Source organism: Solea solea, chromosome 3 (genome assembly GCF_958295425.1).
Source record: "Solea solea chromosome 3, fSolSol10.1, whole genome shotgun sequence".
Lineage (NCBI taxonomy): Eukaryota > Metazoa > Chordata > Actinopteri > Pleuronectiformes > Soleidae > Solea > Solea solea.
This window is the reverse complement of record NC_081136.1, coordinates 27,533,763-27,547,884: the sequence shown is the minus strand read 5'-3', so window position 1 is coordinate 27,547,884 and position 14,122 is coordinate 27,533,763. Positions and strand designations below refer to the sequence as shown.

Below are 14,122 nucleotides of genomic sequence, written 5' to 3'. Positions count from 1 at the left end.
CTCTTCATCTCCAAATATATTATTTTCGGCATCCCATTATAGTTTACAAGGTAATGGGAAACGAAATGGAATAGTCTGTGAGAAACAGATACTGACATTTCCACTCTACCTATCAATATCTTCACCAGGAGGTTCATTTCTCTCTGACAAGAGCAGGGGAGAAATACATAGAGGAGACAAGGAGGTAAATGGATGATAGAAGAGATCGAATTAAAAAATAGAAGAGCAAAAGACTCAGTTTAGGAACAAGAAATCTTGTGCATCACTTTGAAAAAAGTATGTAATTAACTTACACAATGTTGATTAAGCCAATCACCTCCGCATTACTCTCTCTCTCTCTCTCTCTGTCGCCTAGTGACACTGCTGTTGTAAAGTAAAGCTAGCTAGTAAAGAAGCAAACAGGTTTGAGTGCAACTGAAAACACAAAGACGTGCCTGCGAAAAGTTTCAGAGGTGAATTGTCCCGCGCAAACAACCTTGGTCCATCCCTGCGCTGCAACTGTATACACAGTCTCAGTCGGGTCTGATAGTATTGCTTGACAGAACCCATTTTCAGATGCAGGACATAGCATATGAATAAAGTTACATTGTTTCTGCCAAAAGACAGAATAATAAACGTTACATTCTAAATGTTATTGCTTTACAACTTGGCAATGCTTCCAAAACTAGCTGTATCTAATCCAGTGCCAAACCTGCACTTTCCCATCCTCCTCTTATTACTATATCAGAGAGAAGGGACTACAAACCAGAGTTAATGGGCCTGAGAGCTGCTTAGAAAGTCAGATGCACATTAAAGGAAAGAAGATAATAGGGGTAAGAGAGTGGAGACTGGCTGGCTGATAGATTCACAAGAGATGAGAATTGCTGTTTCCTAGTTGTTGTAACATTTTCTCCACAAGAGAAGCCATTGTGCATGTGATAATGGGCGTGCGTCTTTTAAAGTTAGTGTTATAACAGATCTCAGGAGGGAATAACACATTATTGTAGGCTTTGAAGATGGGAGAGGGAATTGGTGATTCTTCCTTCAATCTCATGGCTCCACTGCACTGTGTGTGTGCGCGCATGCGTGTGTGTGTGGGGGTGTGGGTGTGTGTGTGTGTGTGTGTGTGTGTGTGAGGGAGTGAAGAGTTCACTCAGAGCACCTGAGCAGAGACACAGTTCTTCATTGTTTGCTAGCATGAGCTCATCCTTATCTATTTTCCCAGACTGCACAGACAGTGTTTGATAGTGTGTGTAGGTTTGTGTGTGTGTGTGTGTGTGCACGTGCGTCCACATATGTGTGTGTGCGCGCGCTGCATGTGCAGTGCACTGTGGGTTTCCTCACTCTCTTGTTGATAAGACATGGTGCGACTCAAATGCTCTAATAAGCTTATTGGACCCAACATCAGATCAATGCCGCTGTCTGTTAGCAAAGCTAAGCTAACACCCACTGCTTGCTCCTTTGTGTCTTTTTCTTTTTACTACACAGCTGCTTTCACAGAAAAGGGAGATGGACACAAACACACAACTGTCATGCTTTTATCCACTTATTTGTTTTCTCAGCCAGACCGGATCTACTCCCAAGAAACACTTCAGAAACCTGACACAAGCTATTTCAAGGGAGGAAAGGGCTTAAAGCAGATTATACTGTGGGAAGAATACACAACCTCCTCAGTATTTGCAATGTGACATTTTAAGACCATGATTAAAAACCACAGAGGTCTACATTTATCAAGTCCTGGATGTAAACTATGTCAATTTATCAGGAGTGCGCTCTTGTAAAATTCAAGACTTCCCTTGTCAAATGTTAGGTTTTTCTAGAATCAAAGTTATTCTTTCATGTGTCATGTGCAGTACTTCACTGCAGCCCTCAACTCAACCCTGATGACAAGGACTCACGCTGGGAACACTGAGGACCCAACTTCAACACTGCATGACACATGCAGATGAGCTCCAGCAAGCCTACTCAACCTCCATTAAGAAAGTCCTACACTACACGTCAGTTGTACTGGTTACTTTTTTTAATCTCCAGTCACTCTAAAACACTTGCACGTAGATCCATCCCAATTTATTTGATGTTAGTAACTGAAAGTGTAACAAGCTGGTTTAGTGACTCATACTGTTCAGAATAAAGGACACTCTTCTCACAGTATCAAGAGAGATACATGTTATCTTCTAACTGTTTATGAAGCTGAATTGTCTGTTTGTTTGCTTTTTGTTTTTTGTGTGTATGTCTTTCTTCTCTTTGGCAAGTTTGTGAAATGATGGACTTTAATTAATTGCCGCAGGCAGTGCATTTTCTTGAGATTAGATCAGACACAATGGACTGTGTGATATAGAAAAAATCATTCATGCATTACACTGGATGCAGGTGGTGTAGGTTTTTTTTTTGTCATATGTCTACAATATAAATCAGGTTTACCTGTCATAGTCACCATTGCAGAGAGCTCGCACAGGGATCTTAAAGGCCTGCCACACTGGGTTCAAAGTGTTCTTCACCACCTCTGTCTTGTGACAGATGGTGAACCTGTAGGGAGGAACAAATAGTTGAAGAGAGAGTGATAATGGTTGAAGGAGAGAGCAGAGGAAATGGGATTAGAGGAAACAGAACATAATGGAGTAGAATGCACTTTAGTATTATAATATATATATATATATATATATACATATATATATATATGTTTATACATACATATATATACATATGGGAGGGGATAGAAAATAAAACAAATTAAAAATGACTTCCTATAACTGACAGCAAAGGTGGAAGCTACATGCGCGCGCACGCACACACACACACACACACACACACACACACACACACAGAGCAAAGAGATAATTTCATTAGACCCTCAGCTCTCAGGTGGACTTGGTATCTTCGTCTCTCAGGGCCACAAGGTCTTATCTTACTTGTCACACACAGCAGGATGGAAAAGAGCTGAATGAAATACTCTCTCTCCCTTTTTACGCATCCCTTCGCACATCTACCCCACACACATTACGTGCAGGCAACCTCTCCACATGCATTTCACTCACATGCTTGAACAGGCAGCCTGACTTTTGTTCTGAGGCAAATCGATGACAGCAATTTCCTTTGTATGCAGGGAAGGATTAAACCGAACATGAAAGGGAAAAGGGATGGGAAAGGAGAGAGACTGGGAACTCACGTTCCATCCTCATTGCTCCTGTAAAAGACCAGGAATGGGTCAGACTTGCCAAAGAAATCCTTTTTGTCCAACTTGTTCCCACAGAACTGCATCATCACTGATTCCTAATGAGAGGAAACCAGAATGAGAAAAGCATACTTTATTACAAACGCATACTACTATTTTTATTTCCAGTTAGATTATCTTTGGTCCATGAACACCATCCATCCTCAAAGACAGTGGTGCAGTGATCCTACATTACTTCCTTCCATAGACCGTACTGTCTATGAAAATGAATGGAAGTCTAGAAAGTCGTATGAGAGTGGCAGATATGGTTGCACAAATAACTCATTTTTTAGTGGAAGTCTATGGGAAAATAAGCTCCTCCTACTCACTGGGTTTATGACGTCAGTAGGAGCTGACGGCCGTAATTGCAGGTTTTATCTTCTATATTAGGACACGATGTGAATTTTGTAAATTGTGTTCACATTTAGAGGAAAACAGACAATAAAGTACTGTAAATATGAGTGGACACCAGTGTGATTGACAGCTAGTATTGTCCAATAGGTGCCTGGTTGTAGGTCTCTGAAATTCCTGTTTTATAAAAAATTGCCATGGTGCCAGTGGAATTGTGAATCTCAAAACAACACAGTCTTCTCTGATTGGGTTTCTTTCAGTTTTACTAAACACAAATGCATTGGGGCAAAATAGTTGCAGGATGATATCCTTTCCGTTAAAGACTTGATAGAAAAGCTAGCTTTTTTTATTGCTGACTTTGGAGACTGTTGTTTTATATGCTGTTGTTTTTATAGTACAGCATTATATGCTTATATTATTAGACTGAGATAATAAACATTTATAGAGCAAGAACAAGTTTTACTGACTGCAAGTGAGAGTAAGGAGAAATTAACAAAATGCTTTATATCTCTAATTAGACTAATTATCTAATAAAGCACAACATAATTTCCTCCATAATAGCTTGATAATGAGGATTACCATGGCTACCATCAGTGTAATACCACACGATGAAAATGTTAGGGAATCAGAGCAATTATCATGCTATGATAATTACTCTGATTACTCTGTCCTAATATTGAAGGACATAAGCGAGAATGAGTTTCAACATATTGAAATACACACTTCAACTGTTTCAGGATTATTCAGAGATAATCTGTTCAAATATTCAAGCGCCACACTTTCCAGTTCAGACCTACATTTTTCACAGCTATTGTCCTGAGGCACAACGGTCATGCTTACTCTGAAAACTCTGAGGAAAAGACACAAATGAAGAGACACTTTACAGACTTCTATGTGCATCCTCACCCTGCAGTTGTTCAGCTCCTCTGCTTTCACAATAATAGTCCCACATTTCTTTCCAGGAATCCCCCTGGGAAGAAGGAGACAGTTCCATGAGATCACAATTCACACGCTCAGTGTACGTAGTATCAGCACGTAGTTAACATGTAGTGTATGTTCTCCTTCCATGCTCTCTGCATTCGGGGGGGTGTCTCTTCCGTTGTTTGTTTACTCCCTGATGCTTCACACTGACGATGTAGCCCGTTGGCCACCGCCGATCACAGGAAGTAAGGTGAGTGAGATTCTCACACAATCAGCATTGTGACATTTTTGAGTAATTGTGCTTGATTAAGCACGACAGGGATGATTTTCACATATCACGTCTTCTGCTGAATTATATTAACAAACTATTTTTGGATGAAAGTACAAGAAAACAACCCTAGCTCTTACCAATCAAAATTATAATTATGGATCATAAGTCGTGACATCTATTCATAATTTTTTATATATATATATATGTTTGTCTTTTAACGATGGTGTGACAAACAAAGCTGTGACTTGGTGACAGTATTTGAATTTTAACTCAAAAGCAGTAGAGAGAACAAACTCCGACACAGTGTGACTATTGTCAGATACTGGAAAAATGCTACTTTTAAAAGTGCAACTGTAAAGACTAAGGTCAAAAACAAACACCATGGAAAGTTTGAACACACCACCCCGCCTCAGAACCTGTCCAACATACAGTACAAAAGGGACAGTGTTGAGAGCAGGGTGTCTATGTTTGTATACCACTGTGTGTGTGTGTGATGAGGTCACTGGATGTTTTTATGAGGGACCTTTGCAGTTGCGGTAAAAGTGGGAATACATGGGTGATGCATGTTTTTTTTGTGAGGCAGCCCTTTTACTGAAAGAAAGAAACATTATGTCTTGAAGGTAACATCATCAATAAGACCTCGTCACATGCACCTGAAATGCACAATTTGTCTAACTTTACCGAGTGACGCAGCGAGCAGTTATTTTTTATTTTAGGACGTGGACAAAGTGAGACTGTTCTGCCCCTGACATTCAGCCTTTCCTCTTAAACCAGCCCAGCTCAAATATGTTTGCTGTATACCCAAAAGCACTATTCAAATCACAACCACTTGAGTTTTCATTGCCATAATTTATGAAAATAAAAATACAGTATTTAACCTGTAATACACCTTTATGTACATTATACATTTAGTAAAAAGTGGTAGTTTAACAGTGACATAAAACAGCTTTTAAAGCTACATTATCTAAACTATTAATTTACATACTGAACAGACATGGAGCAAAATTAGAAAGTACTTAGAATCGTATATGTCTATGTAACGCAAGTCAGATATTCACTCTCCTTTCAGCTCTGTTGCTTTTTCACCAACCCCAAAGGGAAAATACGGCTCTTTAGCTTCAATGAGCTCCACTACTTTCATCAGCCAGTCGCTCACTTTGTCTGTCAGCTGTTTGCTGCAGGGTGACAAGGGCACACTTGGCCTATCAGAGGCTGTTTTTCCCACCTACTCCACATGGAAATAAGGTTAATGGAAAAAAAGTGAGAACCAGCGAAGTTGTGGATTGTGAAGTAGAAACAGGTAGTTGAAAAGCAATTAAATGCAACCTGTGATCGTTCCATGTGGGCCTCTCTTATTTTACATAGTTAGAAGAGAAATGTCATTTAATACACTAAATGGATGAAATATATACTTCACACGATAGTTTACGTCTCAGTACCTGGATATAGAGATGTATCTAATTCCAGTGCAAGTCTCAGAAAAGAAGTATTTTGAAGAAGCTATTCCCATGTAGGAGGCAGAGCACAACATAATTTGAGTTAACTTTAGAGAGAACTTGCAATCTGACAAAAACGCCTGTCATCTGATGAGCTCCACTTGAAAATCACCTGGTAGAAATGGACTAAGGCAGTCACTTAGACAGCCCAGAATTGGGGTGTACGACCTCTGCCTGAATGTAATTCAAGTCTCCATTTACACCGGCACAAGGAAGCAGGGAAAATGCTTTTGAAATGACAGATTTGTCAGAATGAAATAGATCCTGTCTTGAATTGAAGAGTTGAGAGGTTTTTTTTTCCCATTTTCCTTTTTCAATACCCTTTCCTCACAACTACGAAGTTGGGGGAGAGACCTTTTCTTTCTCTTATTTCTTCATTTCCACCACCACATGAAGGTGGGGTCAAGTCATTTGTATGCATTAGCTGTGCAAAATGAGTAAAAGATATTCAAAGTAAGCCTGATTGAGAGACAAAGAGCCAGAAATAAAAAAAAAAGCACAAAAGAACGTATTCAACTGCCTATAATGCAAATATAATTAGTATCTCCCACTACAAGGATCCATTTGTAACCACTCGACAGGCATAAAATTGTGTCTTTGATTTCGTGGATCGTATGGTATGTGTCGTTTTGGTGAACGTTTTCCGAATAAAACCAGCATGACCCATGACATTTCCCTTAAAATATGACAGAATCCAGCCACATTGACAGAAATCCCTAAGCAAATAGCATTCATATTACCTGAGATGGTGTGGTGACAGAGGGATGGAGCCAAAGAATCAATAAGGAAAAAAAACATGACTTAATAATATGAAATAAAATGTATTAAAGATCCCCAAGCCTTTCATCTCAGTAGTAGAATCACTCTCTAATCATACTACCTCAATTTATAAAGGAGCTTTGCCTGTTCTGCTGCACTGCGGGTGATGTGAGATAATGAAAGTTTACACAGGTGAGCCCTTGGATTATTAACCTCTTATCATACAGGAACTCTCACAAGGATCCAAGCCACAAAGCAGAGAATATTTTTAGAATAATCTCACTTGTCTCACTATCAAATCTACTGTGTAAGCAACCCAATCACAAACGTTAACATCTAATTGAATCACAATTCAAAGAGATGTGTCAGATGAGAGACATGGAACTAAAGCAATGCACTTACTCAACATGTACTTGCCTACTTAAGGTCAGCTAAACACATTTCAATAACGACCTCTTGTAACGCCGTTTTCTCTCCACTGTGAGATAAATAAAGCTATCTTATCTTATCTTATCTTAAAACATGCTCGCCTGCTTTACCTCTTTTGTCTGTCTTTACATTCACAACATCACAAGCTATGAGCAGCATCGAAGGCACATTAATCGAACAAAATGGTGTATGAGATCAGTTCATTCAGACAATTGAGGAATGTCCTCATCAGATTGTTCAAGGAGGAGTTAAATGAAAGAAGATGTAATTAATTTTTCATTTCAACTTTTTGGCTTCAATGTGTCACGATATTAAAGTTGACTTCACTGTATAAATGTCACAGAAGAACAACACTAACCACATCTAACCTCACTTTCATTTTGTTTTTTTCTTAGCACCATTTTGCTGAGGATAACTTATTTAAATAATGAATTATTAATATTTACTAGGTAATCAATGTGGTAATTCTTAAACTGAAAAGGCAATAAACTAAACATAAATGATTTGATCTTTTGGCCACACATTACACAGAATATTCATGATACCCGAGTAGAAACAGCAAATTGGCTTGATAGAGACATTTCTCCAGTTTTACTTTTAACTTCGGTTGTTAGTCTGTGCTCCCAAATTCTACCACCCGCCGGGGACCAGAAGAGAAAAATACAACTTTTATTGAGATCAAAATAAAACTGTAAAACTCTCTCTCTCGCCTTCTCCCTGTTGTATTTCACTGTCTCACCCTCAATCATGTCAGCTCACTGCAACAATATGTGGGGAGAGATGTTAAAAGACACGTGCACACAAACAAAGGAGCAGCCAGAATCTGTGTCGCTATGACAACTGTGCCAGGCCCCTGCAGCGGGGTATCAAATGGGATTCCTCTGCTCGTTATGTCAAAAGCTTGCTCTCACTTCTCTGGATTTCAGAAAGGGTCATTATTCTGTCCTATGTGTGGGTGGTAACAGTCAGGGAAAATATGAATCATGTATGTGACAGTTGTGCATTACACACACTTGTACACATGCGTTCATGCAGACACATGTTTGAGACAAGACGTATTTCCCTCCTCTCAAATTTCATCAGAATGAAATTTCATGCCACACATTAACGCAACACTGTGGGTGATATTTGCTGTTGATGTTATTATATCAATATAATATAATCAGTTTCTTTTTTGTAAACAGAAATTATTATTTTTTTGTTTGCTGCATCAAAAAATGGGCTCAGTCAAGCAATACTATCAGACCTGACTGAGAGGGTGTTTATGTGTATACAGCTGCAGTGCAGGTGTGGGCCATCTCACAATGTTGCTGTTGCTTTGTGAAGCTGTTTTAAGTGAGAATATCTTATCTAAGTCAATATACTAAGTGGTGAAAAGTTAAAAGTGCAGGATTTCTCTATTTATTCACAACATAGAGAACAAAATGCATAAAGTCTATGTATGGAACGGGGATAGGGCATCTCTTAACTTATATGTTATGTATATACATATGTATATATATATATATATATATATATATATGTATATATATATATATACATATATACACATATATATGTATAATTGCCTGTTTTTATTGGAGCACTTTTGCAGCTTCAAAAAAGACCCTATAGGGAAAGAGTTTGTATGTTTTATTTTCAATCTTCAGCTACTTTCTATCAAATAGAGAGTAAGACGCACACTTTTCTAGTCTCTTCTGTCCAGAGAGAGACAGACAAAAGCTGCTTTCGCACACATATGCACTACAACCCTGATCTTTTCTATGCATTACCCCGAGAAGCTGCATGCATGAAACACACAGAATGTGACATAAAACTGACTTTACTCTGCTTGCTCAAGATAACAGCCCAACACCAGGTAAAATGCATATGCGACGCCACAGCGGCAAGAATATGTTAAATGATGTACAGCATTAGTCTTCCGCACCAGTTTCCAATCCAACCCTTACATGTTCATCATTCACAGCACAAAAATATACACGAACCTTCCTGACAATTTATACATGGGAAAAATGATTTTCAGTCCTTAACTACGTTTTTCTGTTTTGCATTCACGGTGAGGCGACTGGATTTTATTTTATATTTTGAATAAAAACAGAGCTTTTAAGAGCTGAAAATCTGACACATCACATTCCCATCCTCGTCATTCTCAAGTAAATGGTTGCTCTCTTGTTAGCTTATTCATGACACAGAAAAGCACTTTCAAGTCGAGAAGTGCTTCAGGAGCAACTCACACTCTCTTTGTGTGTGTGTGTATGTGTGTGTGTGTGTGTGTGTGTGTGTGTTCCAAGTATTCCTCATGTGGTGGGGACCTAAATCTGTTTACACAGTCACATTGTGGGGACTTCCTTATCAGTACAAAAAGCAAGGTTACATTTTAAGGTGGAGACATGTTGTATGATTAGGATGAGGTTAGAGGTAGAATTAGCTTTAGGTTAAGTTTCTGTAAATTCTTAGGGTTAGGCAGTTGTGATGGATAAGGTTATGGTTAAGTGCTAGATAATTAATTGTGTCTATCTCAATGTGATAGCAGTGGCGATTGCTCTAAGACAGCAAGGGAAGCTCGGCTTCCTCTTCTGCGTGATGATTGGAGGAACTGTCTGAAAGTTTTTGATTGACAGCGTGGCAGAAACATACAAAACAGTCTTCTCTGCCTCAGTCCTGTGTGGATTTTACAAGGGAAGTCTTTAGACAGATAGCTAGTCATGTGGGTTATTTGGGGGCAATGGTAGCTCAGTGGTAGATAGTCGTCTTTCAACTCAAAGGTTGTGGGTTTGATTCCCGGCTCCACTAGTCTACATACTGATGTGTCCTTGGGCAAGACACTTTAGCATGTATGTAAGTGTGTGTGAATGGCAAAACTGTAGTGTACAGCAGCTTTGAGTGGTCATCAAGACTAGAAAAGCGATATATAATTACAAATTAACATTTATTTACTTGGCGATATACAATAGCCCATTTTCATTTGTATATATACACTGTTATACCATTTCAGTTTTATATAATTCTCGTGTTTCCTTGTTTTAGTTGTTTGTTTGCAGAATTTATCATTGTATCAATAGCTTCCCCTGTTTTAAAGACCAGCAACTGCCACTGATGTACAAATATGTACAGTGTGTGTGTGTGTGAGAGAGACAGAGAGAGAGAGAGAGAGAAAGAGTGAGAGAGTGTGTGAGAGAGAGATGCAACACTGTGAATCCTTTAATCAAGACACATGGTCTTGCAATCAGTGTCTAGCAAGAGGTGGATAATTAAGTCTGGACCAGCTCAACTACACACACATGCACTTCACAAACCCAGAGAGTAATTCATACCCTGACACGGTGCACACTTAACACACATACAGTATATCGCTATAAAAAGAGAGTCACCACAGTCGGAATTCCAACAGAACCACTGACACTAAATACATGTCACACCAGAGGCAGGTAGAAAGATTTGTCTTTTAATCAGGAGCATTTGTGTGCGTGTGTGATTCTAAATTCCTGACACACTTGTATTTATGACTATAGCCCACTTGGCTTTGCTGTAGTGAGCTGGACTGTGTCTCTGACCCTGTATCTTCTAGAAATGAAGACTGGGAGATTTCGTTTGGGAGAGAGAAGAGAGACTTGGGATAAGTTAAAAGATATATAGCGACCCCAAATTGACTTACTAAATATTCAAAAGACTTGAACGCCAGCAGCAGTTGTAAAGTGTTATCAGTAATAAAATGCAAATTCAAACACAGCAAATTCATCAGACCCCAGTGCTGTGACTCAGGCTAACACCAAAATCAATTTTTTTAAGAAGGAAGTTTTAAAAGAGTCCTCAAGGGATTTTTATCACAGGTGCAACGGAGGAGCTGAGCTTCCACTGAAATTAGGGTTAAACAGTGGTTTAAAGTCCAAATTATTTGGACTCTGTGCAAATAAAACAACAGCTTTCACATTTGTACATATTTTTGCAAGTTTCAGAAACAATTTACCAGTTTATGAGCTGAAACTACTGCCAGCAACCAGGCAACGTAGCATAAATCTCTAATTAGTGATTGATGATGATACACGGTAAGTCTGCAAGTCCACAGATAGACTTTTAACACACACACACACTCAGACAGGTGAGATAGAACCATTATAAAGGATTGAAGAACACTGTATTTTGCCTTCTTTCTCTCTCTCTTTCCCTCACACACACACATGGGTGCCCACTGGAGTTTGATTGAACAGTGTAATTACCTGTAATTAGTGCTCCTTAAAATTGTTAAAGATCCCCCATGTCGTGTCAGGCTGCAGGTGTGTGTCTCTGACAGAGTATAACACACATACACAGACAAATAGACAGACACAGACACAACCTCACCGGGACTGTGACAGCTGTATCCTTAGTGCCTTTGTTTATAATTGTTGTTGACAGTGTTTCCATTTCTGCATCAAATCATTCATGACTTCTTTAAAACAGCATCCACAGATGGTTCGCAGGACACCTGTGGCATGTTTGCATTTGATAAAATCTTCTTTTTTTTTAAATTAATAGGTGTACTGTAGATAACGCCTCAGACATATTAGACACTAGATTCATCTTCATCATCATAAATAATCATTACTTGTTATAATGTTATCTTCTGGACTAATCACAAGAGCAGATGAGAAATAAACCTAACTCAAGACTTAAGAAAACAGATTTCCTATTAAACTGAGCAGCTGTAAAGCCTGCCCTGTCCTCTGGGGGCTTTTCAATATATGCCTGGTTTCACACTAAAAGTTTGTCCATCTGCAATCCATAATCAGCCTGCTGTTTAATAAAAATATATAATACATGTCCTCGCTCCCCACCATGCATGTCAATGGCCATTGCGTGGTGCTAGAGAGAAATTAATCAATGTTTGTTACTGACGGCATAATTCCTGTTGCCTGTAGGTGAGTTTTCATGCAGAAGGAGTCAGATGATGACGATGCTAAATCAGGATGGATACAATAGCGCCCTTGAGTCTGCACCAGTCAGTGCTTGGGCCCTAAAACACGATGGTGGGTTCTACATTAACGTCATCATGAGTGTGCGTGCGTATGTGCATGTGGAGAGGAGGGATGGGTTTCTTGAGCAGTGCTCTCAGGGAACAAATCATTGTTTTGCACTTAACTGTAGCTGTTTATGGTGCACAGATAAGTAGGTGCACCTCTCGCTCACTTGGAAACCTGCCACTACAATCAGCATGACAATGGCAAATGTTGCTCATGTAGCTCTTTAGCAGATGTGGGTCTTTAATTGGCTCATGCTCATATCAGCAGTCATGTCAACACACACCTGGGTGGATGTGCTAATTTCATCTTCTACATATTTATTTTGCCAACATGAAGTTTGGATGTGCACCGTTCAAGCAGCCACTGCTGAGTGTGAAAGGTGACTGAAGTGAAAGTCTAGCCACCAAAACAGTATCACTGCTCTCAATTTTACTTTCTCCTCTTGTGTGCTGCAAACTTGCTCTCTGCAACTTTGGCTGTTTGCAAAGTTGAACATGACTGATGGTCAATTGCAGGGACCTGGGTTTGTCTTTTCCTCCTTAAAACAAAATTTAATGATACATTTCTTGAGACAATAACCCAAGAGTCATATTTCCAAAATCAATACACTTCACTGTGCTATCTAATAAGTAAAAATTCTTGGGAAAGGTGTCAATCACCTCTTGAGCTTTAAAAACCCACTTATTCCCACTCATTTTGGTGTAAAAGAGGTATAAAAATAAAACAAAAGCAAACAAACTTAAATATGACAGTCCGATTTAAGTCAAACTAAGGCAATAATTTGGTTTTCTTGTCATGTAAACACATTGAACTGCAGTATTGTTCCAACAGGAAGCTGATTCAATGTGCACTAGCTTATAGAGAGATACAGCGCCACCTACGGAGGTGGAGTCAGACATACACGGCCAATAAATCGTGTATTGCCCCCCCGCATTTATACTCCGACTCAGCAAGTTGTCCGAAACTGTGCATGTAAACATACTGAGGGTAAACTAATAATTAAGGCTGGGATCCAAAAAGTGCATTCATGGAAACATGACCAATGTTTATAATGACACACCAGGCTCAAGCAATCCAAATTTTGTTTAGTTCTGTGAAAATCTCCATTTAATAACCAAGCACAAAAAAAATTAAATGTTGTTAAAAATACTGAATACTGAATAATGATGTGTTACAATGATGTGTGTTTAGAAGTGTGCATGTGTGCATATGAACTTTGAGTAGATGGAAGTGACAAATGATCCTGTGTCTGTCATTTATCAAAGTAATGACTCTTATAAAGCACGCTCGCTTGCACATCAGCATATGTAAATTAGAGAGAGAGGGAGGGAGGGAGAGAAGCATAGGTTCGTCTTAATCAGTGGAGTGGAATGATGATTGTGGGATTGATGCCCCATTCAGTCAGATTTAAAACATTATATAATATCAAAACTCTAACAGAACTTACCCTCATGTGCTGCTATAATAAATGTGATATAGAACTGAACTCCTTTGCTCGCAGGAATGAAAATGGATTAAAACTATACTGTTGACTGATGAATTATTGAGGTTATAAAGATGAGGATGCAGTGAAAATTGATATAATGTAGTGAGTGTAGTTGGTGATCTTAAGCATTTAAAACAGCTACTAAAATCCCATTTCAAAAAACTTTATGAGCGTGGTTGCCAGATTTGACACAGCACCGAAAACGTCAAAAAGTCATTG

At 39.0% G+C, this 14,122-nt stretch overlaps 1 protein-coding gene across 2 annotated transcripts in view; it reads right to left on the bottom strand.

The window, feature by feature from the left end:
* Positions 1 to 14,122, bottom strand: part of LOC131456482 (copine-8) — a 93,757-nt gene that overhangs the window by 41,546 nt on the left and 38,089 nt on the right. For both annotated transcript variants that reach the window (XM_058624846.1, XM_058624845.1), the window contains exons 7-9: positions 4,448 to 4,511; positions 3,146 to 3,249; positions 2,401 to 2,505 (exon numbers count right to left, since the gene is read on the bottom strand). In XM_058624846.1, the coding sequence (XP_058480829.1) occupies positions 2,401 to 2,505; positions 3,146 to 3,249; positions 4,448 to 4,511 (273 nt within the window). The remainder of the gene's footprint in view (positions 1 to 2,400; positions 2,506 to 3,145; positions 3,250 to 4,447; positions 4,512 to 14,122) is intronic.